The sequence below is a fragment of the Canariomyces notabilis genome, assembly GCF_033297395.1.
Source record: "Canariomyces notabilis strain CBS 508.74 unplaced genomic scaffold N656scaffold_24, whole genome shotgun sequence".
NCBI classification, from domain to species: domain Eukaryota; kingdom Fungi; phylum Ascomycota; class Sordariomycetes; order Sordariales; family Chaetomiaceae; genus Canariomyces; species Canariomyces notabilis.
Genome location: NW_027041846.1, coordinates 15301 through 40372, shown reverse-complemented (window position 1 = coordinate 40372; position 25072 = coordinate 15301). Strand labels below are relative to the sequence as shown.

General features: G+C 54.5%; 8 protein-coding genes across 8 annotated transcripts; 4 read left to right on the top strand and 4 right to left on the bottom strand.

The window, feature by feature from the left end:
• Positions 1-154: 154 nt before the first annotated feature.
• On the bottom strand, positions 155-1929 carry N656DRAFT_782738 (uncharacterized protein). Its single transcript, XM_064815815.1, has one exon. It carries the CDS (start codon positions 1603-1605, stop codon positions 304-306), a length of 1302 nt encoding a protein of 433 aa, XP_064667097.1. The 5' UTR covers positions 1606-1929; the 3' UTR covers positions 155-303.
• Positions 1930-2556: 627 nt separating this feature from the next.
• N656DRAFT_715756 (carbohydrate esterase family 1 protein) lies at positions 2557-3515 on the bottom strand (the record flags this gene model as incomplete). Its single annotated transcript, XM_064812078.1, has 2 exons — positions 2557-2930; positions 3056-3515. 2 exons carry the CDS (start codon positions 3513-3515, stop codon positions 2557-2559), a joined length of 834 nt encoding a protein of 277 aa, XP_064667096.1.
• A 779-nt stretch (positions 3516-4294) lies between these two features.
• Positions 4295-6751, top strand: N656DRAFT_782736 (Glucooligosaccharide oxidase). Its single transcript, XM_064815814.1, has 4 exons — positions 4295-4474; positions 4578-5117; positions 5223-5763; positions 5863-6751. Exons 2-4 carry the CDS (start codon positions 4648-4650, stop codon positions 6343-6345), a joined length of 1494 nt encoding a protein of 497 aa, XP_064667095.1. The 5' UTR covers positions 4295-4474; positions 4578-4647; the 3' UTR covers positions 6346-6751.
• Positions 6752-7675: 924 nt separating this feature from the next.
• On the top strand, positions 7676-9342 carry N656DRAFT_715724 (Annexin; the record flags this gene model as incomplete). Its single annotated transcript, XM_064812071.1, is given in 4 exon segments — positions 7676-7706; positions 7773-8938; positions 8955-9102; positions 9203-9342. 4 exon segments carry the CDS (start codon positions 7676-7678, stop codon positions 9340-9342), a joined length of 1485 nt encoding a protein of 494 aa, XP_064667094.1.
• Positions 9343-11033: 1691 nt separating this feature from the next.
• Positions 11034-14355, top strand: N656DRAFT_791691 (uncharacterized protein; the record flags this gene model as incomplete). The annotated part of the gene is made up of 4 exons (XM_064817004.1): positions 11034-12314; positions 12580-13011; positions 13064-13171; positions 13228-14355. The coding sequence occupies 4 exons, from the start codon at positions 11034-11036 to the stop codon at positions 14353-14355; spliced, it is 2949 nt and encodes a 982-aa protein (XP_064667093.1).
• Positions 14356-15484: 1129 nt separating this feature from the next.
• Positions 15485-18019, bottom strand: N656DRAFT_715837 (uncharacterized protein; the record flags this gene model as incomplete). The annotated part of the gene is made up of 3 exons (XM_064812083.1): positions 15485-17566; positions 17631-17712; positions 17844-18019. The coding sequence occupies 3 exons, from the start codon at positions 18017-18019 to the stop codon at positions 15485-15487; spliced, it is 2340 nt and encodes a 779-aa protein (XP_064667092.1).
• Positions 18020-20390: 2371 nt separating this feature from the next.
• Positions 20391-22095, top strand: N656DRAFT_715620 (alpha/beta-hydrolase; the record flags this gene model as incomplete). Its single annotated transcript, XM_064812060.1, has 4 exons — positions 20391-20529; positions 20596-20736; positions 20788-21132; positions 21185-22095. The coding sequence occupies 4 exons, from the start codon at positions 20391-20393 to the stop codon at positions 22093-22095; spliced, it is 1536 nt and encodes a 511-aa protein (XP_064667091.1).
• A 1081-nt stretch (positions 22096-23176) lies between these two features.
• On the bottom strand, positions 23177-25029 carry N656DRAFT_791688 (uncharacterized protein; the record flags this gene model as incomplete). Its single annotated transcript, XM_064817003.1, has 2 exons — positions 23177-24277; positions 24355-25029. 2 exons carry the CDS (start codon positions 25027-25029, stop codon positions 23177-23179), a joined length of 1776 nt encoding a protein of 591 aa, XP_064667090.1.
• Between the last annotated feature and the right edge of the window lie 43 nt (positions 25030-25072).

Here is a 25072-nt window from a genome sequence, read left to right as displayed (position 1 = left end):
CCCTCACTTTGGATCCGAATTTCCGAACAACCGTCCTATCCACCTCCGGCCCGTCGGTGTGGATACCCAAGCCATTAAGCTTAAAGCTATCAGAATATTTCCAGAAGAACGAAACGATGTTCGATGCTAGCTCATCCCAACGACCAGCCAAGCCTGGCCGCCATCTCCTCACTTCGTCGAGACCAAGAGGAGCCGCGCATGGTGTTCAGTGAGTAGCATCGCCCAAGCCGTCACAGATAAGTAAAATCGAAAGACGAGCCAAAAAATCCAACTGCCCCTGCTGGAAATGATAGCAGCCCATCACTATGCTTCCCGGTCCAACGCGAAATCCGTGCTGGTAGCAGTTGCCCGAGGCCAGCCGCGACTTCTCTCAAGCATGCCCGCAACGAGGTCGGCCACCCTGGACGGGGCGAGGCCGTGGCGGGCTGCGACCAGTTGGTACGGAAACGTTGCCTGGATGGTTTTGGATATGTCCGCCAGCAGTTCAAGATGCTGCCCCCGTTGGCCTTGTCCTGGCGCCGGTGCCGGTCGCGGTTCTTGGAGCGCTGCCGCTTGGTTTCCGTAGGGAGGCATTGAGACAGGGATTAGGCGCGGAGCTAGGTGGGATTGTTGGTTGCATGAATCTTGCTCAGCGGGCGCATGAGGAGTCGGAACTCTCTGAGTCTGGGATGGCTGGGAGCTCCGTTGTGTCTGGCGGAGGAGTTTTGTGCATTGGAGGCACGGCACTACCCCGGCTCCGGCCGCTGCTGGTGAGGGCAAGCAAGCGAGCATGTGCGTGCCATGCAACTCCGAACGCCCTCGGACTTGGTACTGCCGGAAGGCGTGGGGACTAGGCTCCCGCAGCTGGGCTTGTTTCATTGAAAGTTGCCTCGAGAGACTCGGACGAGGCGTGCTACTGTTTGGGCTGAACTGAGCTCGCATGGGGGTGCTGGTGAAAGGCGCTTTAGGCCGGCCCCAGTTCTGTTGCGGCAGTGGCACCATGATGCCCATTGAGTGCATGGCAAGCGGTATGGCAGGGTGGCTGTTCAAGGGCGGTAGAGGAGGCGGCATCAGGGCCGAGGTGCCCAGATTAGACATGATACCTCCATCAGGAGAGAAGATACGGCTCGCATCGAACCCGGGTGGCCTGGTTGGGGTGCCGTTGAAGTCAAGGCACGCTATTTGGCTGATGTCGACAGAATCAGGCGCTACGCCGGCACTTGGCGGGACGCCCTGCCCGACTTCCGCATCGAGCGTAGGGGCCGATGGGAGTGACTGAGGCTGCTGTTTGGGGGAGATGGTCTCGGAGATACGGCGAGGTCGGGTTGGAAAGTTCTGGAATGGATTCGAAAATAGAAAGCTCTCCAGAGCCGGTAATGATGTTACTCGATTCTCTGAACCTGATGGACTGGCAAAGGGCTGGCTGGCCGAAGGGGTCTGTGGCATCGCCTGAGCAGGGCCCTGTTCCGAATTTCGCCTTCTCTTGACTGGGTTCGAAGAGATGAACTGGACCTCGTCATCCGGCAGTGATCGCTTGGCTGGGATCGTCTTGCTGGTTGCTTCGATGCTCAAGGCAGTGGGCAGATGGCTTTCTGGGGGCTGCTGATCCTGGGCTGCTGAGAGCATGATCCGCTATGGTGTTGGAGTTCGTTACCACGCAGCGTGACTGGTATGGTGAAGAGGCAGAGTGGCAGGGTATATATGCCTCACAATCAGCAGTCCGAGAAGGTTCCTGTTATTCTCTTGTGACATTCACTGCGGTCAAAAGGAGGAGAATGAACCTGGCTCAAGGCGCGCCTGTCTTGTATTGACGACGTTGCATTTCGTCCACAGGCTGCAGACTAAGTACTCGGCGACAAATAAAGAGAGGAATTCGATAGAGAGGATTAAGATGTGGGCATCCCGAGCAATAACGAACCATTCGATTTACACCATCGGAACCAATGGACACCTATAGTATCAAGCCGTGTCCGCCGTGATTTTGCTAACGACTCTGTGCCGCACCCTGAAGTCTGAAATCTGAATTTTGAAATCTTGTCAACAACTGGCCGCAGTTTCACCCAAAGGGTTAGTACGAAGTTAAGCGCTGGTGAGTACAGGAACCAGTAGGTGGTACGATATCGCTCACGTCATACCTAATTCTTCAGTCTAAGTGCAAGCACCGAGACGGGGAGACCTCGTCACTACCTAAGTACTAGGTAACTTATAAGTCACATAGGTAGGTAATTGGCGGAGCGAGAATTTTGGTTTTCGAATTCTACTATGTTCAACTAAGTTTGTTCAAGAACTTCAAGTGGATTCCTTCTCAACACCTTTGGTTTTTCTTGGTTCACAGAAACAACCTTTCTCCCTATGAAACACATCTTTCAAGCTCCCCTGTCCATCATTTTGAGGCATTGCATCCTGTACATCATACATATACCGTCCTTTGTCCAATGCCCCGCGGGTTGCTCCTGCTCTGGCCACAGGTTAAGGGTTTGTTTTCGATTGCTTCCTCAATGCATCTCTTGAAGCAACTTAGACAAGCATGTGGTAGAACCGATCGGACGGAAAACTCCCACGATTCTAGTCCGGGATCTAGATTGAGGTCGAGTTTCCGGCGGCGACGGCCGCGTTGAAGAAGTCCCATGTCTCGGTAGGCGCGAATTTCACACCATTGTTGCCGGTAGGATCCGGGACGTGGCCGCCTCCGTGGGCGATCCAGGTTACGGGTGCCCGGGAGCAAGTATACGTCGTCTTAATGTGGCTTTGCTGCCCGGATGAGGGCTCTGGCGCATTCTTGGAAGCGCAACCGTTGGTTTGCAGCCACTTGTCACGCAGCTGACGACCCATACCGATGGGCAAGACGTTGTCGGCGGCGCCGTGGATCCCAAGGTATGGAACTGGCTTGCTGCTGCCAGAGCACCCAGAGAGCTGCGCCCCAGCAATGACCGAGACGGCTTTGAAGACATCTGTGTGGAGTACAATGTTTGTCAGAAGGACATTTCTCAATGAAGGAACGGGGGAGAAGAAGAGGAGGGAAAACAAGAGGAAAATGGACAATGGAAACAAAAGCAAATAGAAAGGATGAACGAACCTGGCCGAGAGCAGGCTACACTGTGGCTCATGGCACCGCCGTAGCTCCATCCCGTGGCAAAGAATTGACCCTCGTCAACGCAAAGATCGTTCTTGAGCATAGCCACGATTTGATCGGTGAAGGTAATGTCTTCGCCGCCGTTGTTGGCCCAGCCGTTGTTCAGTCCGTTAGGGGCCACGAAGATGGTGCTGTCGCGGGCCAGGGGCCGCAGGGCGTAGAAGTCACCGCTCGCCACGTTGTTCATGGATCCGTCGCGCCAGTGATAACCAATGACAACCCTATACGCCCTGTTGCGATCATAGTTGTTGGGCAGTTGGAGGATATACTGGCGCTGCCTGCCGTTGACCGTCATGGACTTGGTGCCCGAAGATGGGGGCGCTTTGCCGCAGCCGGCCGAGGCTGACTCGACAGCCTGGACAGCGGCCAGGAGGGCTATGGCAAGGCTCGAAACGAGAACCATTTTTGTTTCCTTTTTCAGGTATTGACACTCGTAGCGGGCTCTAATGGAACCGACGAACCGTTCTGATTTTGGACTACGATACGATCACCAGGAGAAGGACGGCATTAGATGTGCCTGGTTCAAGTTCGCCCCTTTATATATGTTTGTGAGTAGGAGGCAGAGGCGTGTATAGGTCGGTAGACCATAGAATGGACACCTTGACCTGAACTACATCACTTCGGTCACAAGCATTCATTAGGTAATTTGAGCCAGCACTCAAAATCCCTTCAAATGGACCTATTCAGCAACGACACACTCAACTCAACTGCCGTGTTTCCTATCCGAGCGAGCCTTGGAACTCATCCCTACAGAGGCTATTCACTTGGTAGGTAGCTACTAGTAGTCACAGACAATCCGAGTCAGTCACTTGCCGTACTAGTATCTTCTATCCGGGCAACTCGGAGCTGTCAAGACACTTCCCAATCGAGCTACGCAAGCTCAATCGCTGAAGCCGCCTTGATGGAGATGTCAAGGCCAAGGCTAGACAGAACAGAATCAACTGGAATATCGAGAAAGTTGACCGACTTGGAAGTTCTGTCCGACGGTCGACGGTCGCTGTGTCGCATACCACTCATGGCACTCAGCCTCTTGTTGAAGCGCCCCAATCGGGTCTTTTGCAGTGATGTCTCGTCCGGCACCGCACATCCGCATCCGTAAGGAACCTTAACGCCGGGTTTTGATATTTAGCCAATATGCAGTACCCGGGATTCCGGGCAAGTTGCTCGGTGCGTAGTTCCGCACCTCTTGGCCTGCATGTAGTTAAGATAGCTAATGTAGTGGGAAACACACTGAAAAAGTTTGATCGGTTGGAATTGCGGGAAGGACGAAGAGCCAAGCAAGACTGTCGTAGTGACCTCACTGGCCTAATAAATACACGCTCGACCCTATAGGCTACGATTGCTCCTTCCCACTCAACTGAGGTAAGTACGATTATTGCTAGGTACTACCTTACTCACTACGGTACCTATCAGAACTCAACATGGAAACCTCGACCGGCTCTCTTTCTGACTAACGAGGTGACAGGATCTGCATCACGGTTATATTCCAGTCTGGATATAGGATAATAGGAGTGTGCCCTTGTCCTCCTGGTACAATGTGGCTCTCCTCCGCGCTCTGTTCAGCGTTGGCAGTCCTAGGTAGCGCCGCAAATCCGCTGACGAGGAGGACGGCTCTTGACGACTGCCTGATCGCCGCCCAGGTCCCGGTCGACGCTCCGGGCACAGCTGACTGGGAGGCCGATGCCAGGGCGTTCAACCAACGACTTCAATATACACCAGCCGCAATCGCCGTCCCAACAACCGTTGAGCACATACGCGCTGCCGTTTCTTGTGCCGCGAAGATAGGGGTCAAGGTGAACCCAAAATCCGGCGGGCACAGCTATGCATCCTTTGGTCTGGGTGGCGAGAATGGTCATCTTGTTGTGCAGCTCGACCGCATGAACAACGTCACGCTCAACAATGCCACTCATATTGCGACAGTCCAGCCAGGAGCACGGCTGGGCCATGTGGCGACGCTTCTCTACCAACAGGGGAAGAGGGCTTTCAGCCACGGGACATGTCCTGGGTAAGTAAAGGGGTATTGTATTGTACACGTTGTGGAAGTCTTTGCCCTAGGTGCTAGTAAAAAAACATCGCTTCTAGTATCAAGTTAATAACCTTGCTTTCACAGCGTTGGTGTTGCCGGGCATGCACTACACGGCGGCTTTGGCTTCAGTTCGCATACATACGGCTTGGCTCTCGATTGGATAGCCGGCGCAACTGTGGTGCTCGCCAACGGGAGTGTGGTTGAGGCTTCCGAGTCCGAGAATCAGGAGCTCTTCTGGGCTCTCCGAGGTGCCGGATCCAACTTTGGCATCGTGGCATCCTTCCGGTTCAAGACGTTTCCAGCACCCCCCGAGCTAACGACCTACGAAGTGAACTTGCCGTGGAGAAACGCTTCTGCCATGGTCGCGGGTTGGGCGAGCCTCCAGGACTGGCTCAGCACTGGCGGAATGCCCAAGGAAATGAATATGCGCCTTCTCGGCAACGGGTACCAGACTGTGCTGCAGGGCATGTACCACGGCAACTCAACTGCTCTGCGGACAGCGATCCAGCCCCTGCTTACCAGGTTGAACTCGACACTCTCGAACGTTGAGCAGAGCGATTGGATGGGGGCCTTCTCACACTACTCCTACAGTAGGACGATTGACATTACCGGTCCATATAACCAGGTCAGTACTGCAGCATTGCCAGCATGACCATGATCAGAAGACCCAATGAGGCCCAGCATGATTCATGCCTTCTTGGTGCTGACTGTATGGCGGGCCTAGACCGAGACATTCTATTCCAAGAGCCTAGTCACGCCGGCGCTCCCCCCAAGCGTTCTACAGAACGTCGCCGATTACTGGGTCCAAAAGGCCAGAAGAAACAGCCGGTCATGGTACATCATCGTCGACATGTATGGCGGGCCGAACTCGGCCATCACTAGGATGCCGGCCAACGCCACTTCTTTCGCGTATCGTGACCCTGTCCAGAACCTCTTTCTCTATCAGTTTTACGACCGAACAATGTGGGGCTCGTACCCGTCCGACGGTTTTAGCTTCTTGGACGACTGGGTCAAGAGTTTCACCGACGGCTTGAACGCGACGCAATGGGGCATGTACATCAACTATGCTGATCCCCGGATGAACCGCACACTGGCGCAGGACGTCTACTACAGACAAGGGCTTCATCGCTTGAGCCAGCTCAAGAAGCAGTTTGACCCGGCCGAACTGTTCTACTACCCCCAGGCCATTGAGCCGGCAACTGCGTGAGGTAGCTTTCATATCATTCAGTAGATAGATAGAAAGTTAATTGCCATTGAAGACTAGTTGCACCGTTTCAACTCAAAAGAAGAGCGAGGGTTAGGAATATTAGTAAAATAGCTCTAAATCTAAGTAGTCGAGAGCCTAGTGATAGAGTTAGTTGAAGTGGAAGAAGAAGAAGCCATTCTGACGAATCTATAATATTTACGTTGCTATAGGAAGGAAACCGCTATTGTAGGAAGGAAGTTGTTACCTAATGTAGGAAGGAAATCAAGATAGTTGGCTACTCTTGATGGCTGCACTGGGCTGGAAGGTCGAAAGGTTAGGCACTTATATATAGTTAGGTATATATAACCCTAACCCTTCGGCCGTTTCTCCCTTTCCCAAAACGGTTGCGAACACGGCGGAAATTCGAGATTCAGAGTCAAATTTCACCTTTCGAAATTCGAAGCCAAGTTTGATATTTCTCAACCCTACCATTCTCAGTTGGGAAACCGATCATCGTTGGATTCCGCTCACCTAGCTACAGACGGGCCGCCAATCCTTGGCATACAGTCCGTGGCTTGATCTGGCAACTGTAGACGGCCTGGCAATGTGGCTCAAATGGTCAATGTGGCTGTGTGAGCGGAATCCAACGATGATCGGTTTCCCGACTGAGTACGGAGTATGGTAGTTGTGCCCAGTAGCCGCCGAGCTGATACAAGGTCCAGTAGGAAGAAGAATGAATGGACTACACAGTAGGTACGAAGTACTTACCTAACGTTCCAGCGTTCATGAATTAGCGCCGACACAAAGCTCCTTCCATCTATCTAGTATATAAGGTTTATTAGTAAGTTTCCGTGACCACTGGAGACCTGTGAGGTACTGCATTCTTGTCGTCAAGCTCCAACATCAAGCGATTGGCAGTGGCGTTGCAGAGAGAAGACCCCGCATTAGCAGCGATGTGAACCAACGGTTACCTAACCTACAGCTAGCGGATCGAAATGACGCGGTGCTGAGCCACAGACTCTATGTGCACTTGTGCAGCACTGCCGCCGAGGCAGCCGATCCTGAAGCCGTCCAGAGAACCAAAAACCGGGTTTGACTAGGTCGTGCACCGTATATATATATGCTTTACCCGCATGCTCAGGAGTTCGGGTCCAGATCCGATCTTGCTTGCCAAAAGCGATTCCGCTCGCATCTGCTGACGTTCAATCTTGCCGCGAGAGTGCCCCTCCCCCGCACTGCGCGGATATACCATCATTAAAAACCGGCTCATTCGACACCAATTCTCGCACCAGATTTTCTGCGGCACATCAAAAAGGGTGTTAAGACAAGCAGTCAGATCTCTCACTTTGCAATGTCTTATCCAGGATATCCTCCTTATGGCCGTGAGTGTGGACGTAGATTGAGTGCTATGAGTACGCGCCGCTGACCAGAAGCAGAGGCCCCACCAGGGCCACCACCACAGCCACAAGGGGGCTACTATCAACAACCGCCTCCCCAACAGTATGGTGCCCCGCCGCCGCCACAGGGCCAATACTATCAGCAACCTCCTCCTCAAGGTTACGGGCAGCAAGCGCCGCCTCCCCAGCCGTACGGGTCTCCTGCAGCCCAACCCTACGGTGTCCCGCCTCCCCAGCCATATGGCGCCCCTCCCCCGGCCGGCCAGTACTATCCTCCACCACAACAAGGAGCATACGCCTCACCGCCGCCTCCTCCGCAGCAGTATCCGCAACAATATGGTGCTCAACAAGGATACGCGCAGCCGCCACCACCTCAACCCTATGGGCAATCAATGCAGCAGCCCTACGGACAGGCCCCTCCGCAGCAATATCCCCAGTATGCCCAACAGTATCCCCCGACGCCTCCGTCACCCGGGTACGGTCCCCCTCAGATTATTGCCTGGAACGGCGATGCGGACGCCAACGCGCTGAGGTCGGCCATGAAGGGATTTGGGACGGACGAGAAAGCCTTGATACGCATTCTGGCAACCAAAGATCCCTTGCAGATAGCAACGATCAACCAAGCCTATTCACGACTCCACCGCCGTGATCTCCTGAAGGACATCAAAAGCGAAACCCGGGGTGATCTGGAAGCCGGGCTTGTCGCGCTCGTCCGGGGGCCTCTTCAAAATGACGTCCACCAGCTGCGCGATGCCATGGCCGGTCTCGGCACCAAAGAGCACGTCCTCAACGATATCCTACTTGGTCGATCAAACGCAGATTTGAACGCCATTAAGAGTGAATACCAACGAACCTTCAACCGACGGCTTGAGGACGACGTAAAGGGCGAGCTGAGTATGAAGACGGAGCGGCATTTCATGATTGTCCTCGGGGCTCAGCGTGCAGAGGACTCGGCCCCGGTCATCAAGGCCGACATCGATCGTGACGTGAGCGATCTGTACAATGCCACCGAGGGCAAGATTGGCACGGACGAGATGAAGGTGTGCAGCATCTTGAGCCTGAGAAACGACAACCAGATTCGCGCCATCGCGCACGAGTACAAGCAGAAATATGCCCGGAATCTCGAAGATGTCATTCGCAAGGTGAGCAAAGCACCGGACCGCACCGCACCCCTGGAGGAGCTGCGAGGTGGTCAATTATCGCAAAACGGAGCTAACGTAGCTTGACTGGTAGGAATTCTCCGGTCACATGGAAGACGCTCTGCTGTATCAGCTCCGCACGGCCGTCGACAAGTATATGCACCATGCCCAACTCCTGGAGGAGACCATGGCCGGCGCGGGTACTCGAGACGCCCTCCTAATCAGCCGAGTTGTCCGGTTCCGTATGTATCCCGCTATACTTTCGCCCCCTGGTGGAAATGCATCGTTTCTGTCCAAGTTTGATGGGGTAAAAAGATCAGTGCTGACTGCCCCCCTCACCAGATTGGGATCAGAACCATATGGCCAACGTCCGCGCAGCGTATGAGAGACGATACAGAACGCGGCTGGCACAGAGAATCAGGGGTGAAACGAGCGGTGACTACGAACGGCTGCTGCTCGCATGCATTGGGGAAGGCTTCTAAACTTTAAAGGCTAGTTCTCGGGGTTTCCTTTGGAGATCATGTCGTTCCGGCGCAAGAGGTTTTTGAATGCATCCACCTGGGAAACACATCGTATTATTGTCGAGGTTAGCAAACACTGTGTATTACTAAACGCACTCCGTACCAGGGTTGTTTATCTGAGCTGTCAAGCAGAGCATGCCTGACGCTTTACGTACCGCATTTACCCGACATGATATACCAGTAACCTTCCTTGACGTGCCGTGGCATGCGGTGCAACCATCATCTGCGCTGGGATGTTTTTACTTCGATGGTCCCCTTGCTGTTCATAGATAACCGCACACCGATTTCACATTTCGGAGGCACAAACTAGGAAACAAACAAACGTCTCACGCAGCTTGCCGTGTACTGTACAGTACATACCTTACCTTTCTTTTTCCCACAGTTCGTTGATAGTGTACCGTACTTTGTATGTACCGCACCTGGGGCCAGGCGCTCATAAATCAACTTCATGTGCACATATGGATATGTGCATACTCTTACGCCGTACTGGCAGGCCGCCATTGCCTGATATAATCACTATAATCACAGAGGGCAAAAAGCGCAGGAAAGGCATGTGTTTCAGACTTCAGCAGGAGATTGAGACAGCGTTGGTGCTCGGCTATTGTATTTTACCGTGGTTACACCGTACCTACAGTATTGTGGCTCAGGATATCACGAGAAGTCCAGCGCATTTTTCTGAGCATGATTGGTTGCAACGGATGGACGACAAGTGGGGTAGTTCAAAGACGCAGCTGCCAAGAGGCGGAGGTAACTTTATCAGGTTAGCAGCCAGTAGCAACATGATTACTGTGGTACCTCCGTAAAGTACGAGCGAAAGAGCGAAAGGGAAATGGTGGCTGGAAACGCCAAGTAAGTCCCTAGGAACATATTGATAGAGCTTCACTTCAACACGATTGCAATGTAGTAGTTGTTTCCTGATCTCACCTAGCTGCCTGTTAGGTGAAGAGGAACTGAACACAGTGGTTGGGAAGACAAAATCAAGAGAACCATGACGCTCGCAGCTTCTGATTTTGTTACACGTGAGAGAAGGAACTTGTACCTCCGTACAGACAATTACCTCAAATGTGGGTCAATCAAAGTTTGGTCGTGGAGCACAGACGTGTAGCCAACCAATGAGCTCCGATTACAAGGGTCTTACTATATGGAGCGCTAGCTAGGAAATATAATAATCTTATCGCGTCGCGGATGTTAGCTAACATAGATTCACGAACATGGGTTTAATTAGGTTTGTTAATTTTCATTGAATAAGAGGGCCCACTTACTTTAACCGAAGCCTTGACGTCCAAAGAAGAGTTCTTAACTCAAGACTTGCTCTCACTAGCGCTGTTACTCTTGCATTCCGCGCTGCAATTCTTTCCCTACAATTATAGACATAATACCTTAGCTTATCCAGTGCACTCGCTGTCCCTTTTCTGCGTACGCATTCTTTTACGCGGCAGACCGCGTGCCCCACGAAGAGGTGGTGTATCAAAGCTATTGCCGTGATCGCGACGTCCTAAACCGAAGTTTAAGAAGCGGGATCGGAAATATAGCTTCGAAGAGTTGTTGCATTTGGCTCTCCCACAACCCCTTTGTGACAAAGAGGGTTGGCATTGCTCTGGATTGTGCCGTGTTGCAGAAGCGGCGACGGAGGAGAACAAGGGGCGTGCAAAATGGCATCGTCTCCTTCATCCTCGCCGGAGCAGCCACAGCAGCCACAGCAACAAGAGCAACAAGAGCAAAAGCAAGAGCCGCAGCAAGAGCAAGAGCAACCGCAAGAGCAGCAGCAAGATCAGCAGCAAGATCAGCAGCAGCAGCAGCAGCAGCAGAATCTGGACACGCTAAGCCTGGAGGTGTCAGACGCGCAAGATACACCAGCATCCCCAGGTGCAGCAACGGCCATTGACACAGCCGCGAATGGCGTCGCTGTAACTGCTGGGCAGTCAGAAACCCTCGAGACTCGGGCCTCAACACCCTCATCGCAATCTGCCGCGCCGTCGGCCGCGGATGCCCAGCAGCCGCCTGCAGATTCTGGCCGGGCTAATTCACCAAACGCTCAGCAGCAGCGAGACCCTGAGGCAGTCAACGTTAGCGTTAGGTCCGAGACGGACCAGGCAGTCCAGGCCCAGCCGGGAAATTCTCAACCAACTGGAACCCTCGAGACCAAGACTCCACAGCTGCCACCTGCACCACAAAAGCCCACAGAGCAGCCCCCAGAACAGGTGCTATTGCAACAATTGCAACAAATCACGGAACAACACCACCAGCATCTCCAGCGACAGCAACAGCAACACCAACACCAACACCAACAGCAACACCAACACCAACACCAACACCAACAGCAACACCAACAGCAACAGCAACAGCAACAGCAACAGAAACAGCAGCAGCAGCAGCACCATCCTCAGCCGCAGCAACCCACGCCGGGATTGGCGCCGCCGCCTCCGCCACCCGCCTACCCACACGTAGCTCCGCAACCGCAACCACATCCGCCGTCGCACGCGCATCACTTTCAACAAATCGCCCCACAAACGCGCCCGCAAATCCCTTTGCATCAATATCAACAACCGCCGCCTCCGCCGGCGCCACCGGCGACACTCCCGCCGTACCACCAGCAGCATCACCCCCAGCTTCAACAGCCGCCGCCGCAGTTCCATCCGCCGCAACCTGTGGGCCAACTTCACCATCTCCAGCCTCAACCGGTCTCACGTGCACCGCTCACAAAGCCCGTCATCATGGATCCGCCTAGCATGAGAAGACAACGTGAAACCCAAGCGCCGCAGCGCTTCCCGTCACCCACACGCGACCATGCGACTATCAACCCCAAGTTTGTCGATGACTGCACGCGCATGACATACGCCATTCAACAGAGCCTGCCCGAGGCCGTCCGGCGCATTGTCCGGGACCACTGGGAAAAGTGCCTGTTGGGTTCCGAGTTTCATCAAGCCTTCATCGTAAGTTGGCTCATGCTCAGATTCTACGCTTCGCGTCTGAAATTCATTATTTTCATTCTTCTCATTTTTGCCCCGCCCGAGTAATTATCGCATTTCATAATTTGTTGCATTCACGATCTATTGATTCCTTCCTTCCCTGTTCAGCCTGACCGGTCGCGACTACCCTGTTTCATGTCATCGCGTGTCTCTCACCCGCATCTCATCGCCTCGCCGCCTTACCAGCTGCTTTACCATCAGACCAAGCTGATTCTAAGCTCTACTTCAGCTTAATGCTTCAATACATCACGCCGTCCCGTCAATCACACAACGCGCTGTTCGCGACTTTGGAGGCAAAATGGTTGCCGACTCGAGGAACGAAATCATCGGTCACTTTACCTCTGCCGATCTCGACATGGTTGCCGACCTCATCATCAGCAAAGCCAGTGACAGTTTCCTGGACAAATGCCTCGAGAAGCGCCTTTTAACTATTGAGGCTAAGCCCTTGGTCAACGCGCTTGCAAAAGCCGAGCGCCTAGGCTATGATTCAAACGATATCGTCCAGGAGGACCAACGTGAGCGCGTGATTCCCCAAGAGGCCTATCCCGGAGCGACCGCAGCTGTGAATGGCTTTCCGGCTGGGCCTGCCCAGCCGCCCCAGCACCCACTGCAATGCATGAGTTGCTTCCGGACATTCCAATACCAGTCAGCGTATGATCATGTGAGTGTCCCTTCAAAACGCTGGGCTTCGCGTCCGCTAACCCTCATTGCAGCATATGAGATACAGCGTCTGCAGAGTAATCCCTCCTACGGCCAATGGCTTTCCACACTCTTGCCAGTACTGCGGTCAAGGCTTCGTGAGGGAGCATGAATTTATAGCTGTATGTTTGCATTTGATCTGAAGGATGCCTAGCTGCTAACATCTTTTTTCCTCCAGCATATCGAGAACCAAGTCTGCGGTAAATTCGGCCATCTTCATAGACGAAGACCGGGCAGGCCTCCAAAACAGCCCCCAGTAACTCTGTCCAGCCCGGTCGCGATTGTACCCTCAATGACTTCTCATAAACCGACCGCAAATGGCAACTCGAGTACACAAGCTACGAAGCCCCAAGGAACCCCGGCGCAGGCTGGAGCGGCTAGCCGAACCGTAGCCACCACTCCCGGCTCAACCGACTCGCCCAATATCGCTGATCCATACGCGCACCTTACCGAGCAACAGATGCAGGAAATGAACGATGAACTCAAGGCCGCAGAGGCTAAATATGCTCCTCGATTCAAAGAAGCCGAAAAGATTGCCGACGAGAACTTACGGCGCGTCAGGATAGAGGGTCTTCGCAACAGCTTCGGCACCAAGCAATCCATGATCCGCAAAAAATATGGCGTGCGGCTCCGCGAGCGCCGGACCAAGGCGGAGATCATGGCAGAGAGGGAACGTATGGGTCTTAAGCGAGCAGAAAAGGAAAGGGCGAGGGCCTCACTCGAGGCTCAGCGCACCTCAAGTCCGATAACTGACACGGAGCCTGCCCCACGTCCTGCCGGGGGCAGCGGATGGACAGCTGCCAACACGTCCCGCGCAAGCTCCGTCTGGGAAGAACATAATGCCAAGCGTCGCCGCGTCGACGAGTCCGGCGCGTATCATAGCCCATATACGTCTGCGGCAGACGAGACGCTGACGCGCAAAACCTTGTCTGTATCCGAGATTGGCGGCGGCCTGTCTGGCTCGGCTGCGACCGCCGCCACCCATGACCCCACTCTCCCGCCTCCTTCTCAGCCGACAAGAGTCGACGAGCAGTCTAGTGCACGCATCGAGATTCACGAGCCGTCCACCAAACGGGACGGGGCCGCCAGAAATCACTCAGAATCCGCTAGCCCGGCTAGCTCGGACGAAGGAGTTGGAGGTGGTCGGGACGAAACGACGCCTGGCATCGCTGAAAAGGAACCAGCCGATGTGGTCGGCGACGATTCGTCCTCTTCGTCAGGCGACGAGGACATCCCTCCAACCCTGCCAACCCACGTACGGAAGAGTCTAGGGGCCGGGAGCACATCGCTGCTACAAGGCGCCTGATCAGCGACGCCACATCCATTGATGGGCATAGAGCGGCAGGTCCGGCAGGACTACATCCAATGAGCATTGATACCCCGGTCTAGTAGCTACTGCGTTGCTCCTGCGGGGTATATACCCTTCGTTCGGTTCTCAGGTGGTTTATTTTCCTTTCAGGCCCTGCTCCATCGATCGATCAAATCTCGGGCCCAGTTTCACGCCGTCACCACCGATCTTAACCGAGCCTGGCACTTTGCATGGTGTTTGTTTTGGGCAGTAGCGACCCAGGGGGGTGCGGCTGCTCCTGACAGTAGGGCTGCTTCTCCATTGCCTCTTTTCCGGCGGGGCTCCATACTTAGTCACTCAATAGCTACAACATACGGTTTTGAGTTGGGTGGAATGGCTTTCTGCTTTAGGTAGATACCAAATCTTGCGGCTGATGAGAGGAACAATAATACAAAAAAGGGGGGCTGAAACCGGTAGTCAAAATCATAATATACCCTGGATTTTTTCCGCGTTCTCGAATCGTACAACAGCAGTTCGCTTCCTTTATTCATCTGCTCCGCTGTGCATATCAAAATTGGCCTAATTCCCAAGACAATGACAGCTGGGCAAAGAGCAGTCCAGTCGATAGTGAACTGCTCGCAGGCTGGAGAAGCAAAGTAATTTACATTCGCTGTATTGTATTGTACTGTGGCCCCCTAAGTATTTACGCTAACACGTCAATCATGCTGTCATCTACTCCGTACTCTATACAACACTGCTACCAGCAACAAGCCTGCTGTAAACTGAACGGCAAGGGAGACAAAATATACGAGACAAGAGGAAAGGTGAGACTGAGAAACAAGGGAACCAAGCAAGCTTCCTGCATGCAAAGCGTGCCTACACATTTCATCAGGTACTCCGAGCGGGTAAAAAACCACCCAGCCATAACAACAACATTAGCATCGCTCGACATAACCGAGGCCGCACCCGCAGCCGAACCGTTTACAACCCTCAGACTTCGCCAGAACTCCACATCACACTTCATCCAGACAAGTAAGTACTCGCCAGGTGACATAGCCAAGCAACCCCACCGCGGCTCCACCTGACACAATACCATCCTCACCCGCCAGGAGAAACACCCCAGTCACGGTATGTATAAACTTAAATCTTACCCAGCACTAGTAACCCTCCTCACCCAGAGTGTGGTAGGCTCCCACTCGGCCTCACGGTCGAGCCTCTTGTAGGCGCGGTGGAGCTTGAGCCCGAGCTCGTACTCCTCGCGCTGCACCTCGGAGAGCTCGGCCTTGAGGGCCTCGACCTTGCGCTTCTCCTCGTCGCGCTTGCGCACCACTTCGGAGCTGTTCATGAGCTTGTCGGTCGGCATCAGCTCCGTCATCTGCTTGATGGAGCGGTTGATGTTGATGCGCCGGTTCGCCAGCGCCCGCAGCTGCGCGTCGAGCATGGCCACGCGGTCCTGCGCTTCTCCGGCTGACGCCTCGGGCGGCGCCGGCGGAAGCGTCTTGTTGACGTCCGAGGCCCGCGAGGCGGGGCGGTCAGGGGCGTGTGCTTGCGCGTGCGCGTTCTGGACGCGGGCAATGGCTGGGTTTGCGGCCGAGGCCATGGCTTGTTCTTGTTGGTGGCGGCGCTGAGAGTCGTCGTCAAACGCAAAGGGGGAGGTCATGAATTGGTCGATGGGGGACCTGATGGGGCTGTGGTCGGAATGCTGTCGGTTGGTTCGGCTACCGTTCGGGTTATCGTTATGATGCCTGGAGTCGGCGGGTAATGCGGGTACGGGGGGTTGGTGCTCGTCGACAAAGTCGTCGCCGTCTTCTCGGGTGGTGCCAGTATGGCTAGTAGCGTAGGTTGTGATGCTGAACCGGGACGGGGGCGGCACATAGGGCTCCTCGTCGGCGCTGGGCGCTGCTGCTTGCTTTCTTGGGATGTGCAGGGGTGGAGGTTGCGGCGCGTCGGGTTGGGAATAAACGGACGACACAGATTCTTGGTGTTGATGCTGGGCGGTTGCCTGCACCGGGTACGGCTTCCTGCGGATAGTAGATTCGGACGGACTGTTGTTGAACAGAGGGCTCGGAAGAGCCTGGTTACCTGCCAGAGCTTCCTGTGCGAGCTCCCTGGCGGCCAGCGCGGGCGCGTCTACTGCGAACGGAGTTCCTGAGAGGGGAGGACTCGGATAGCTTTCCCCGGTAGGGGATTGCAACCGCGTCCCAGCTGGAATGTGCTGGGACGAAGAGATAGTTTTCCGGACCGTCTCCTGCGGGCCAACTGGTGTGGCTGTTTCAGGAGGAGGTGGGCTCATTGGTGGCGTTTGGCCGCGCCGTAGCGGGCCGCCCAGCGTAAGACCAAATTTTGAACCAAGTCCAGCCGTCGCCGCGGTACTCCTCTTTGAACTCTTCTCTGGGATTCTGAGAGGCGGTACTTCCGGGTTATCGTGCACAGGATCAACTAGAGCAGTCCGCCCGCTTGCCCCGCGCCAAACAGGGCGCGATGATGTGAATGCGCCGGCGGCGGGGTCTGTGTTACCCTCCATGGAGGCCGCCGCTTTCTTGGCAATCCTCCGAACCCGGTCACCAAAAGACGGAGGCGCCGTTGTGGGACTGCTTTGCGGCGCCTCCACTTGTGTTGTGATTCCCAAGCCTTGGGCAAAAGCCGCTGGGGTGACCTGTGACGGCCGACCCCGGGAGCTGCTCGTCCGTTCGCCGGTAAGTGGATCCCACCGTGGCGGTTCGCGGGCGGATGGATCCCGCGATTGCTGCTCCGCCGGACCACGCTGGACCGAGTGCACACCGCGGGTTGCCGCTTCCAACTGTTTCCGGCGTTCCCGGCGCATCATGGGGATGCTAGTCCCCCCATGGTTTTGCGGAGAGCTTTGTTTAGCTGGCCGGGGTTCTGGGGTGATGGTCCCAACCGGTCTCGTACTATTCGAGTAGTCATTTCTAGGCACAAAAAGGCTGTCATCCTCGTCTATCGGCGAAACCTCGTCCGACAAGAAGCTATCCCCGGGTCGGCCGTCAAGCTCCGGGGAGCTTGGCGGAGATATCTCATCGGTCTCGCCGTACCGGTAACCGTGCCTGGCCGCCAGGTTTGCTGAATAGCCGGGAAACACGCGGGGAGAGTTTTGTTGTGAGTAGATGGAGGATGCTGGACGGTAATTCGACATGCGCGCCGTCATTCGGCTCGGCTTGGGCGGAGCTGGCTCCCGCACGGGGTGATCGGTTTCGCTATTTGCGGGATGCTCGTGTCAGCATAATGCACCGTCCCTTGAGACCGTCAACGAGAGTTGAACGTGAGCAGCCAACAGGACACTGGGGGCTGGAGCGATGCTGGGGTTTAAAATGTCGTCCACTTGTTTGCACTGAGTGGTTGCCCCAAACAAGCATGCTGCAGTCAGCCAGCAAAGGGCACAGGCTCACTATATATCCGCTCTGGTGCGACCCGCTGGGGCGGGGGGCAGTGCTGCTGTTTTTGGGTAACGAGCTAACATGGGACGAAGGATGGAATTGACCACTCACTAATGAGACTCGACGAATTCTCTCGGTGGCCGCGGAGGAGCCGGTCCGCCTTTGATGGAATAACTGTATCCTTTGGATGCATTCCGAGTGCTGTAATTCAGGCCCGTCCATACCCCGCCGTCTTCGGGCGCGACACCGCTCCGTTTGTGGGGAGCCGTTCGCAGTTTGTCCCACATCGCGGGGTACCGGCTCCCAACGATTCCTTCCAAGAATCCAGGTACGCGCGCGTCGCAGCTAGCTTGCCGTCTGAAAGCTGGTCTTCTGCGGCCCTTTTTCCCTTTCCCAATCCTCCGAGATTATTCTGCCAACCCAAGCATGGGAGAGCGGATAGAGAGACCGGCCAAGCGTAAGAAGCTTGTCTGAGCGTTGGTTCACAATCCAGGGGCGCATGAACCAGCCTATGTCCGACGTAACGCGACAGCTCTGTGGCTAATAGCAAGACGGGTCAAAAAGGCTGCAAGCACGGTGCTGATGTTGCTTCTCTGTAGTGCAAAGCACGAGAACAGGAGCTGAAAGCCAGAATTCAGGTAAGAGGAAGCGGGCGCATCAGGTGCTAAATATCAGTCAGAATTCAATTTGAGTCAGTCGTCTTTGTTGACTTCCGGGCTTAAATGGAGATGCAATCTGGAAGAATAAGATTATTGGCGGTGGCCGTTTCAATTCCCTTTCCACATGGAGAAACTGTTTGAGAACCAGGAAAGAAAAGTCAGGCCATGGGTTGAAGTTGCCTAGGTTCTTTTCGCTAACGTTCGTAAGGATGCGATTGCACCAGCCATCAGGGCAGCCCAAGCTTGTAGCGGCGGCCACCACTGTATGTACTTCGTACAGTAGGTCGCGTCTGTTGGCCTTCATCAACGGCAACAATTACTGGGGGCGTTCTTTCTAGGAGTGGTGCCGGGTTGCTGGGATTGCACTCCTTCTATTGGCCCTCATGTGTTGTGCTCGTTAGGTGAAACCGCCGTGTTCCCGGCCTATCCTTCCCCGAGAGAAGCAGAGAGGTTCTTGATCATTTCCTGGGCCCGCCACGGCCCCTGAATGAAGACATGCAGACGGGCATTCTTTGCCCTGAACCAACTCGTCTGATTAGAGCCCATCATCACTTCATCAGCCGCTCACACCATTGTCGATGGTGAGCGCACTGCCACACGGCTGTGCCACATTGGCGAAGACATGGGAATGCGGTAAACCCTGCGAGCCGACCTAGACTTTTGACTTTACCTATATATCTGAACATCTTGACAAAAGCCATTGAAACCATTGTCGAACACTTGCAAAAGCCTTCTTTTCGCGCACTGTCGGCCCAGTTGCATTTTCCCAAATTGTTCACATCTTGTTTTGGATGGACGGACGGGACGGACCAGGGCATCGGTGTGTTTCACCATTTGAACTAAGGTACTCCTTATGTATAGACAGGGCTTCCGTTCAACCTGCAAATTTCCCGGACCTTCTAAGCACTATATTCACCGCTATGTTCGGCGAGCTGCATCATTTTTCAGCAGCTCATTATCAAAGGATGTTACGGGTGCTCGATTCAACCACACAGCAAAGTTGGACGGAGCGTCCGGCGGCGGCGACGAGAGGTTCTCGGAAGCACGGGCCCTATCCTCCGCTTCCCGGCGCCGATCAGGGGCCGATCCCGCGATCTATTGATCCAATCACTTCTTATGCCTCTCCGGTTCCACTCACCACTGGCCCGAACGAAGCAAAGCAGAACGTCCAACATCTTCAACAGCCTGGGATTCAACAACCCTAGTGTGCTATAACGAGCTCGAGATATCTCACGGCAAGCCCGGAGCGGCGTTCCAAGCTGTTAGTCTTCAACTCTCGCGAGGCGGTTTCACGGCGCAGCCATGAGGTTTGTCTGCCACGCCACACTGATCCATATTCTTCCTTGCAACGTGGAAGAGCGGACTTTGCTCATGATACTTAGCCCTTCCTGTGGCCTTCGTACACTATGTACGTCTAACCTCATTCATACCTGGTGCGTTGGAGTTGCACCGCTTGAATACACTTATATATGCTACAAACAACCTAGCGTTTTGGTATTGTACTGTATGTACATGCAATATCTTGGAAATCTGCAGATAGCTACAACCTTGGCAAGGTCGATGGGCTCGGGCTATGCGGACGTAAATCCTTCCCTGAGGCCATGGCTGCAGTGAGATCAGATGGATGCAACCCACCTTCCCCCAACTACCGTTTGGGTATCCTTAGTAAGTCACAGCCAGCTGGGACAGGTGCTTACTGCGAGGTGCACCTGCCCTGATCCGAACAACAAGAAAGAGCATCCAAGAACAACTGGAAGGAAGCCGAAACACAGTACCACTAGCCCGTCGTCGCCCTTCACCGCAACATGCTGACCTTACTAGTACTGTGAATTGGGCTTAGGAAAATCACGTGTACTTCTGACCACCAGCGTGAGCCAGGCTAGGGTCATGAATATTCCACCACTGAGCGGCTCCTGACCCCATCAATGATCCAACCTACCTACCCATCATGTTCAGGATGTCTAGCATCTTAAAGGGCTGGGATAGCCTCACCACGTACATGCTAGCGACAGCATGCGTGAGCTTTGCTCTGGTGGCTCCATGTCTGGCAGACGAATTTCAGACACCTCTAGACTCCCATGCAGACTCGGGATTGCAATGGAAGGAGTGCGGTGAGGTCAATAATCACACTCTCCAATGTATGGAACGACGCGCATGATGTTCCTGGCCTGTATGATTCTGAACCGAGCTGACACGGTTAGAAGGTTCTCAATTGAATGTCCCAATGGATCATTTCAACCCGTCGTCCGAAAAGACCTTTTCGATCCCCGTCATCAGAATGCTCGCCAAGAACGCATCTGCCACTGGAGATAGGCACATCTTTCTGAATCCCGGGGGCCCTGGAGGTATGTTGTAACACTGGGTCAGTTCGTGTAGCATTTACTGATATGTTGCAGCCAGTGGAGTGGGCTTTCTTCGGGGATCTGCCTCGCATCTGAATAAACTCGTCGGGGAAGGCTTGCACTTACTGAGTTTTGATCCTCGTGGTGTACGCGGATCGACACCGCCAGCCGTATGCTACGCGAGCAATGCCCAGCGTGCTGCCGCGTTTGCCAGCAACCCCTGGGATTTTGAGTACCAAGCTGGCGAGATGTACACCAGGGCCGAGAATAAAGCAAAGGCCTGTGTAGACATGATGGGCGAGTATGGGAAATACATAAACACTCCTCAGACAGCTTCTGATATGACCTCTATCCTCGACGCTATCGGGCAGCAGAAGATGTACTACTGGGGCCTTAGTTGTCTGTTTGCGTCCGTCCCTGTTTTCGTGATCAAGTCGACTAACAGGCGCAGATGGAACCATACTCGGTCAGACATATGCGCAAATGTTCCCAGAACGGATCTCGCGAATGGTAATCGACGGCGTTAGTAACTTGAATGATTGGTACAACTCCTTCCACTTCGACGAGTCGTTTATCGACACGGACAAGACTTTTACCGGCTTTATCGAAGAGTGCTTCAAAGCCAGAGAAGCTTGTCCGTTGTATTCAATCCGAGGAGGGCATTTCCGGTCGGCTGGCCAGCTTCAGTCCTATATCGACGACTTTCTACGCAGGCTAGAAGAAGAGCCCATTCCCGTTTACTTGAACAGCACCAACTACGGGGCCATTACCCGACGGAGTCTAGTGACCAACGGGATATTCTTCGCCCTGTACAAGCCAAAGACCTGGCCCCTTCTTGCACAGAACCTGGCTGACCTTCTCAACGGCAACTCAACCCCTGCTTACAACGCATACTCCGAGTCATGGCTCACGGATTTCCTGGTGGACGACTCACCTACCTTTGTTGTCATGAACGATAACCGGAAATCTGGGCCGGACGCCCCAGTTCACGGCATCAAGCCGGTCCGCAATCATACCCTCTCCAGTCCGGAAAGGTCGGTGTTGATATCGAGATATCAAGGATCTGACATCTACGATCGGGCCTCCTGGTCGATTCCAACTACCCATGACTTCCACCCTCGATACCGCCCTGAATTTCCCCGGACAAAGACCGCTGAGCCAATACTCGTCCTATCGACGACGTGGGATCCTGTGTGCCCATTGGCATCCGCCAAGGAAGCTCAGGATAGCTTTGAAGGGGCTCGCCTCTTGGAGCAGAAATCGTACGGCCACTGTACCCTCAGTATGCCTTCGCTCTGCACTGTAGGATATTTGAGGCGGTATTTCAATGAGGGAATACTCCCTGAAGCTGGAGCGACGTAGGATTCCACTCCTGTCCCAACGGGACTTGGCGGCCAGATACTGACCGGACAATTAGGTGTGGCATTGATGCTGGGTATTTTCCATCCTCTCAAGGATTTGGGGTGTCTACTAGGACCAGGACTGTCGAAGAGGAGGATTTGCTCAGCAGTCTTCATGCATTGGCAACTAAAGATGTCTTACTTCTCAAAGGGCCAATGATGGCTTGAAGACAAGCCAAGCCAGGCTCAGAGGAAGGGGTCGTTTCAACGAACTCGGGAGAGATATATATCATTATTCCCAACGAAGAACAATGTACTGTAGTCTGAGCTTGTGTTCAAACTAGGTGGTGCTTTATCTGCTCTAACCACTTTCATGACAATTAGATACTAGACCGTCAAAGGCATGAACTTTAAGCATGAGACGGACTACAATAGCTAGGTTTGATACGATACCGAAAGAAGCAGTGGCCACGGACTGCCGAATGGCCATACCGTCTTATGCTTGGGTGTACATATCTAAACCTTTGATTCGGAGGTGGGCATGAGCTGTAGTACCTGCAGTGCTTTCACTCACTGCTTTGAATCTTTCCCAGTGGGGGAAACGCTGTGGAGGATGTGAGGAAGGGCGTCACCTAGCACGGATAATGTCTACACGACACCGTGACCACCGAACATGCATGAATTGCACCTATGCCTGGAAGGTTATATGATTGAAACGGGAGGTGCCAAACAGCCATCAATTCACCACTCTCCCTGCGCATCTCGATCCATGATTTGCCCCATGTCCTCTGTCAGGGGAAGCAAGCGCTTCAATGGCGGGACGCGTGGTACTGCCCCAGATGGCTACCTAAGTACCTTACCTTAGGTTGGATATCAGTTTAGGTGACATAAGAGGGTACAACCAACTGTAAATACCTTTTAACACAGCATCCGACTAGCAACAGATGATAGAGTGACAAAACCGTACATCACAGCGACTTTATGACAGACTCGATGAGCTTGTTGTATCGGGTATCCTCAAGTTCACCAACTAAGGAGTAGTACTACGCAAACAACTCCACCCATTCCTTTACAACCTTCCGCCCGAACTCCCGTCTATCCAATTACTGACCATCCTTATCCAACCTCCCCTCCGACACCCCCGAAGGTGCCGGGGCATCATACACCCTCGACCTTCCCTGCGGCGCAAACGTTTGCGCGCCGTTACCAATTCCACTCCCCCTGCGATCCTTCCTCCCAGCGCGGCCGGCCTTCCCACCTTCCGGTCCGCGGTAGCCCTCGGCCGTCTCGACAACAACAGTTGTAACCATATCCATCTGTATAGCCAAGCCATCGTCCCTGCCAGTGGCAGCGGGCATCCTCCCCGCACCGGCAGGGCTCTTATCCCCCGACGAACCCGACGCAGCACCTCCAAGTCCCCTTCCCAGGCGGCGCCAGCCCATGCCCAGCCCTTTCCTCCTGCCCCCGTGGCCTATCCTCTTGAACCAGCCAAAGTTCCCTAGCCCCCCAGCCCAGTCCCCACCTCCAACAACCTCCCGCCCTACCCTGCTACCGCTCTCCCTCTTGCTCCTACCGCCAGCCGTGGCCCCGCCGCCTTCGACCCAGACCAGGTTCCCGTACCTCCGCCCGGCGGGGGTCCGCATGAAGGTGAAGGTGTCCAAGCCCGTCTCGGCGGTGTCTACGTCGGCGCTAAAGAGCAGACGGTGGCGCGTGACGCCCCAAAGGAGAACGTCCAACCAGCCGTTGGACGTGATGAGCGCGGCGGCGGTGCAGAAGTACGAAATGGGCACGTCGACGCCGGCCATGGTGGCGATACGGCCCAGGGCGAGGGGCAGGGTGCAGATGACGTAGATTACCGGGTAGAGCAAAAAGGCCTTGTGGTGGCCGCCTTTGTTGGTGTTGCTCGTTAGGGCTTCGGTAGTGGCGGGGGTTTCGGCGGTGGTGGTGGCCACAGGGGTTTTGTCGGGGCTGATGGTGGGGTTGATGTTGATGTTTGAGGAGCTGGAATTGATGCTCTCGTTGGCGGTGGCAGAGCGAGTCCGGGTCGGGTTCGTGCTAGGTTGGCGGTTACGAAGGCGGCTGGTCTGTCTGCGGAGGGAGAAGAAGATGAGAGAGTAGAGCACGCTGGTTACAGCGAGGGAGATGAAAATCCAGAGGTAGTGGAGGACGAGACGATAGTCTTCATACTCAATGTTCATCCAACACTGGGCAATAACGCGGGATGGTTAGTTTGGAGAAAAACCACATGAAAGGAGGAGTCGAACTTGAGAAGACGGCTTACCCATGCAGCAGCCCGGACGTATAAGCCACCAGCCTCCCTCCCATTGTTCGTAAGAGCGATGCCGAGAATGAACATGAGGTAGTTGAACACCCAGAGCCCAACCACTGCGGCGTAGAGAGCCCATTGCGGTGGAGTGTAGTTCCACACGACCACAAGATAGGTGTGAACTGCAATTGCAGTGATGAACAGGCTTGATGACAGGTCGCCCGTCGAAACTAACCACCCCTGAGCCCAGCATGTTGTCGTCCGAACAATGATGGCGTTTCGACCGACCCAGGAGGCGTTGAGCAAGAAGGCTGCGGACTGGTGGATGTCGGCCAGGAGAAGGTTGTAGATCAGGACCAGGAACTGGTTGGGATGCGCCTTCTTCTGTAAGGCGCGTAGCGTCGGGACGCTCTTGGGTCCCTCGCCGACAAGATGGCGTTCTGCGAGCCCTAGTGACAGATCAACCTGCTCGGTTGCCGGTTGCCCATTTGATTGGTGTGTTCGTCTCCATGTTTTGAGGTGCCATCGCACGAGTTTGTAGGTGAGGTAGATCAACACCAAGATCGAGGAGACGAAAGAGAGAGAAGCCAAGACGGTCACGGCTATGAGCCCATCCCGATGCGGTGGCGGAAGAGGGTTGAGGTCGTCGCTCTCTGGTTTCAGGATAGACAGAACGCTGTTGTCCGCCATGTTCAAACCAAACAGAGCCCGTTAACAACAGAGATGCAGCCCG

What these genes read in the sequence shown, in the direction of transcription:
- N656DRAFT_782736 (XM_064815814.1), top strand. Translation starts at nt 4,648, where the DNA reads ATGTGGCTCTCCTCCGCGCTCTGTTCAGCGTTGGCAGTCCTAGGTAGC. An exon ending in AGCCACGGGACATGTCCTGG is followed by an intron (nt 5,118 to 5,222) that starts GTAAGTAAAGGG and finishes TTGCTTTCACAG; the next exon opens with CGTTGGTGTTGCCGGGCATG. An exon ending in TTACCGGTCCATATAACCAG is followed by an intron (nt 5,764 to 5,862) that starts GTCAGTACTGCA and finishes TGGCGGGCCTAG; the next exon opens with ACCGAGACATTCTATTCCAA.
- N656DRAFT_782738 (XM_064815815.1), bottom strand. Translation starts at nt 1,605, where the DNA reads ATGCTCTCAGCAGCCCAGGATCAGCAGCCCCCAGAAAGCCATCTGCCC.